Source organism: Chamaea fasciata, unplaced genomic scaffold (genome assembly GCF_029207755.1).
Source record: "Chamaea fasciata isolate MVZ Bird 193981 ecotype frontalis unplaced genomic scaffold, bChaFas1.0.hap1 SCAF_31, whole genome shotgun sequence".
NCBI lineage: Eukaryota > Metazoa > Chordata > Aves > Passeriformes > Sylviidae > Chamaea > Chamaea fasciata.
Genome location: NW_027094116.1, coordinates 548382 through 553818, shown reverse-complemented (window position 1 = coordinate 553818; position 5437 = coordinate 548382). Strand labels below are relative to the sequence as shown.

The 5437-nt window shown below is 62.0% G+C and overlaps 1 protein-coding gene across 1 annotated transcript; it reads left to right on the top strand.

The window, feature by feature from the left end:
• The first annotated feature begins 646 nt into the window (after positions 1-646).
• LOC136303244 (Fc receptor-like protein 4) lies at positions 647-4592 on the top strand. The gene is made up of 9 exons (XM_066206942.1): positions 647-695; positions 1166-1522; positions 1820-2074; positions 2171-2449; positions 3347-3649; positions 3728-3814; positions 4197-4218; positions 4307-4386; positions 4474-4592. The coding sequence occupies exons 1-9, from the start codon at positions 647-649 to the stop codon at positions 4581-4583; spliced, it is 1542 nt and encodes a 513-aa protein (XP_066063039.1). The 3' UTR covers positions 4584-4592.
• Positions 4593-5437: the final 845 nt, after the last annotated feature.

Sequence of the window (5437 nt, the reverse complement as noted above, 5' to 3'; positions counted from 1 at the left end):
GGCTGTGCTGGGCTCTGAGTCACCCCAAAATCTGAGGCACCCAGGGCAGGACCGGAGACCCCCGTGCCCACTCAGCCACTGCTCATCCCTGGGACCCCCATTCCCCTGGGAACCCAACCATGGGACCCCCATTCCCTTGGTCTCTGCTCCCTGGGACCCCCATCCCAGGACTCCCATTGCCCAGGACCACCATTGCCTTGATCCCATCCCATGGGCTGCTTCTTCTTCCATAACCACTCTTTCCGAGGGTCCCCTGTTTTTCCCCTCTGCACCCCCAACTCTGGAACCTACACCCCATTACCGGAAATCTCTGGGGACCATGTTTTGGATGACCCCCATCCCTGAATCCCTCCTGGAATGGAGACCCCAATTCCCCTGGACCCCCATTATCTTGGACACCCGGCCTTAATTTCCCACATCTCCTGAGGCCCCCACTCCTGGGAACACCATCCCCCACTGAGCCCCCAGACTATCCCATAATGTCCCCAGCCTGTCCCCTGCTGTGTCTCCACCCATCCCCCACCCTGCCCCCACCAAGGGCCACCTACTCGTGGGGACGAGGTGTGACCTTTCTTCCTTCCTCCTCATCCGAAGAGCCGCCACCCAGGGGACCGGTGGCCACAGCAGCGAGTGACAGCCAGTGCACATGGCCGGGGACACGGGGATGGCCGGGAAGGTGGCGCTGCTCCTGTGGGGTGAGTGCCCAGGCACGGGCCTGACACCCCGGGGATGGGCCCTGGTGAGGCAGAGACCGGTGGGGAGGGGGCACAGGGGGGCTGGGGTGTCCCCTGAGCTCCTCAAGGCCGGGACAAAGGAACCAGGATGCAGGGACAGGGACAAGAGTCACGCACGTACCATGCAGATGGGCCAGCGGGACTGGTGCCATGGGAAAGGGATCACAGACGTGGGGCCATGGGGGTGTGGCTGTCGGGACAGGTGCTGTGAGGATTACGGTGGTGACCTGTGCAAGCATGGGGTGTCCACAGTGTCCCCATGTCCTGCCTCAGCCCAGGGTGACTGAGGTGTCTCTGTCAGCAAAACCTCTGTGCTACACCAGTGTTACCCTTGGGGAGAGTTTGGGGACAGACATCACACCATGTCCCCCCAAATGGTGCTGTCCCTCCAGTGCCACCACCACCCAGCCCCTGTCCCTTCTCCCTTCCAGTCCAGACCTTCAGCATCGCTAGTGAGTCCTTGGCAGATGCCATGTCCCCACCCCACTGTCCCCAGCCCCGTGGTGACCCTGGCAGGCTGGTGTCCCCGGCAGGCTGGGGTCCCCTGTCACCTGCAGGTGCCCAGACCACCCAGCTCCGGGTGGAGCCCCCCTGGACACCGGCGGTGCTGTGGGACCGGGTGACACTGACCTGCGAGGGCTCAGGGACTGCTCGTGCCACCACCTGGTACAAGGACAGGCAGCGCTGGGGGCAGGAGGTCCGGGAGAAGTTCGTTGTCACTGAGAGTGGCACCTACACATGTGACAGACCCGGCAGTGGGCTCAGCCCCCCCATGATGGTCTTAAATGGTGAGGGGGGATCTTAAATGATATGGGTTCTTCCCTGAGAGGTCTGGGGGGCTCACTTACAAGGATTGCCTCACACCTGTCGTGTGGCAAGAGCCTGTCCCCTGCATTCAGGGACATCCCATTGTATCCCAGGGTGATGGGACACCCATGGTTACACGTGTGCCGTGGGGTTGCTCCTGGTGCCCCTGAGATCCTCCCATGCCATGGAGACTCCTCCCAGATGTCCCCGGTGCCATGGGTGCCCACCTTGGACCTGTCTGGTGCATCTCAGTTCAATGGGACTCTCCTGTCCCACAGACCAGCTGGTGCTGCAGGTGCCAACACAAAAACTGCTGGAGGGGGACACGGTGACACTGCGCTGCCGGGTCAGGCCAGACACATCGGTCAGCAGGGTGCAGTTTTACAAGGACAAGAAGGATCTGGGGATGTTCCTCAGGGGGACCGAGCTGTCCCTGTCCCCTCTGCAGCAGAACCACAGCGGCCGCTACCACTGTGAGGGTTTGGTGAGCTTGTGGCCATTATCATCATCTCCAGTGACAGTGGCAGTACACGGTGAGCGCACCCACGGCTGGAATTCCAGTATCCTGAAACCTCCAAAGCCACATCCCAGGGGACTCAGAATCAGTCCTTCCCTCATCTCCTTCCCAGAGCTCTTCACGGTGCCGGTGCTGGAGGGTCCCCCCGAGCCCATCGAGGGGTCCCCCCTCAATCTCAGCTGCCTCAGCAGCCCCAGTCCCCTGCGGCCCCCAGCCCCCCTCCTGCACCTCTTCTACCGGGACGGGCAGTTGGTGGGGGGCCCGCAGGTGTCCCCGCAGCTCCTGGTGCCCACCGTGGGGGTCTCCTACACGGGGAATTACAGCTGCCATGTGCGCTCCGAGGGGGGGGCCGTGCAGAAGAGCAGCGCCCTGCTCCGCGTCACGGTGCGCAGTGAGTGCAGGGATGGGCACGGGGAGCCCCCACAGCCTCCTCGTGTCCCCTGCCATGCCTCGGGACCCCCATTCCTGCTTGGACCCCCCATGCCTGTCGGAGGACATGCATCCTTTCCCAACTCCCTCGCCAAGTGCGCCAGCCCTTCCTGGGTACCCCCATCTTTCTGATGAAATTTTTCCACATCCTTGCATCACTGCTCAGGTCCCCCTCCATGTCCCTCCATCCCTGTCTGGGTCCCTTCACCCATTCCTGGTTCATCCCCACTCCCCTCTGATCTCCCCTCATGGTCCCCAGGTCCCACCATACCCTCCCTGTGGTGCCCCCTCAGCCCGTTCCAGCTGTCCCCTCCCTGAACTCCCCACCATTTCTTGGGTTTTTTTTCCAAGCCCCCCATCAGCTCTGGGCCCTCTCTTCCTCACTGGGGTCCCCCTGCCCCTCGAAAAATCCACCCATGTCCCTCACTGTCCCCTGGTTTCACTCCCTCCCGCAGGGGTCCCGCTCTCAGGAGTGTTCGTGTCAGCGCAGCCCCCCGGGGGACAGGTGGCACTGGGTGACCGCCTGGTGCTGAGCTGTGCGGTGGCTGCAGGGACAGGTCCCCTGTCCTTCACGTGGCACCGGGGGGACTTGGGGACACCGCTGGGCACCGGCCCCTGCCTGGAGCTGCGGCATGTTGAGGACAATGTCAGCGGCCAATACCAGTGCCGGGTCAGTGATGGAGACAGTGTGGCTGAGAGTGTTCCCCTGAATGTCACCGTCGTGGGTGAGTGTGACCCTCAGGCTGGGGGTGGCCTCACCCACAGCATGCTCCAGAAAACTCTCATCCCCGTGTCCCTGTCCCTCTTGCTGGCTGCCAGCCATTCCCCCATCCTCAGACCCATCTCTGTGTCGCCGCAGTGCCCGTGGCCAATGCCACCATCACCCCCGGTCCCCTGACACACCATGTGCACACAGGTGACCCCGTGACCCTGCGCTGCTCGGTGCAGGTGGGCTCAGCTCCTGTCAACTTCACCTGGCTGCACAATGGCCAGGAGGTGGCCCGGGGTCCCATCCTGGAGCTTGGGAACATCAGTGTGGGACATTCGGGCACCTACCAGTGCGTGGCCACCAACCAGCTGGGACAGGACGGGCACCGCGTGTTCCGGGCACTCAGCGCTGAGCTGGCCCTGGAGGTGACACCACGTGGACACTGGAGCAGAGGTGGGGTCACATAGGGTCATTGGGATTGCAGGACCCCCAAAACGACAGGTGACCCCACTGTGTCCCTTCTGTCCCCAGCAGTGGCCACAGGGGTTGGCGTGTCCCTCCTGTTCCTGGTCCTGCTCGTGGGTGCAGCTGCGGGCTGGCACCGGTGGAGCAACATGGGTGGGTGACAATGGGGGCAACGGGGGCCCTGGGGAGGTGGGAGGCCACCTGGAATGTGGGGGTGATGGATGACACCCACAGCTCCTGGTTTGGGCAGTGCTGAGTGCTCAGGGTCCTCAAGGATTTTGGGTGTTGTTGGAGGGTCTTGCAGGGATGTTGGGGCTTCTTTCAGGGATCCTGGGGGAATTTGGAGGGTCCCCCTCCCTGCCAGGATTGGCTTCTTGGCACTCACAAGGTCCAGAGCACTTGGGTGGTTCAGAGGTTCTGGGGGCATCAGGGATGCTCAGGGGTTCTGGGAGACTCTGAGGGCCCAGTAGGGTGCCAGGATTTCTGAGGGGGCCTTGGGGATACCGCAGTTACCTTTCCCCTCTTTCCTTTCTAGCCTCCAGGAAGCAGCAGGAAAGGTGAGTGTGGGCTCAAACCACACTGTCCCCTTTTACCCTAACTCCAAGACCTCCCATTCCCCCCCACACATCCCCTTTATCCCCGCAGGGCCCCCCCGGATCCCCCGGCCCCCCCAGAGGAGGGGGAGGTGCTGTACACCCATGTCGTGAGCACCAGGCAGATGGGGGGTGAGTACAGGGTGGGACACACACACAGGGACACGTCACCCAAGAGTGTCACCCCCACCCAGATCCCACAGCCAGTGTCTCTCGCAGCGTCCCCCCGTGCCACCGCGCTCCAGGATCCCCAGGTGACCTACGCGGAGCTGCGGGGACCCCATGGGCGACAGCGGGAACTCAGTGACACCTACGGGAATGTGCTGTGACACTCGGGGCTCCAGTGGGCACTGGGGGGCTCTGGGGGAACTGGGGGGCAGTGGGGGACCCCACCCATGGGCAGTCACACATGTGTCCCTGCTCCTGCTCCCATGGGTGCTCAACATTCACGGGTAGATGAGCACAAGGGGGGGGTCACGTGTGAGGCTGCACAGGGCACCCAGAACTCCCCATGCCCCCAGAATCTCCAAGGGCTTCCCCACCCTCCTTCCACTACCACAACTGGCTTCCCATTCCACATCCAAGTGCTCCCAGCGCCCTCAGAGACTTCCCCATTCTCTCCTCACTGTGCTCCCAGTACCCTCAGGGGCTCCCTATTTCCCCTCCCAGTGCCTCTCCATTGTTCCCAGTAGATCCGGGTGTTTTCCATTCTGTCTCCCAGTACCCCTGTGCTCCCACTGGCTCTGCAATCCCCCTCTCAGCACTCTGAGAACACCCATGGAGTCGTTTCCCTGTTATTTGGCCCAAATTGCAGCTTTTGGTTCAACTGGCAGAAATGGTGTTTCTTTGTTGAGCTCTGTCAGGCTTTAGGAATGGGATTCTCCAGTTCTGGGCTGACACTAGAACCAGGGGCTGCTGCCCCTCCCCCTGCCAGTGGAGGCACAAAAGGCAAATGTCCCAAAGGGCTGACATAAACAATTTCCTGCAAACAGCAATGAGAGAACAAAACCAACAGCAACAAGGTTTAGAATCCCTGAGGGTCAAGAAAGGAACAATTTCCAGGGAAAGCCCCTGAAAGGGGAAAACTCGGGATCCTTCCCCCAGATAGTTTCTTCCACCAGAGGAACCTGGCAGGGCCCTGGACCTTCATTGCTCTGATGGCCAAAGCAGCTTTCAGGAGGCT

Bases quoted from the DNA above. Each gene is read 5' to 3' on its own strand.
- LOC136303244 (XM_066206942.1), top strand. From the start codon at position 647: ATGGCCGGGGACACGGGGATGGCCGGGAAGGTGGCGCTGCTCCTGTGG. The intron at 696-1,165 runs GTGAGTGCCCAG...TCTCCCTTCCAG, and splicing joins GGTGGCGCTGCTCCTGTGGG to TCCAGACCTTCAGCATCGCT. The intron at 4,387-4,473 runs GTGAGTACAGGG...TGTCTCTCGCAG, and splicing joins GAGCACCAGGCAGATGGGGG to CGTCCCCCCGTGCCACCGCG.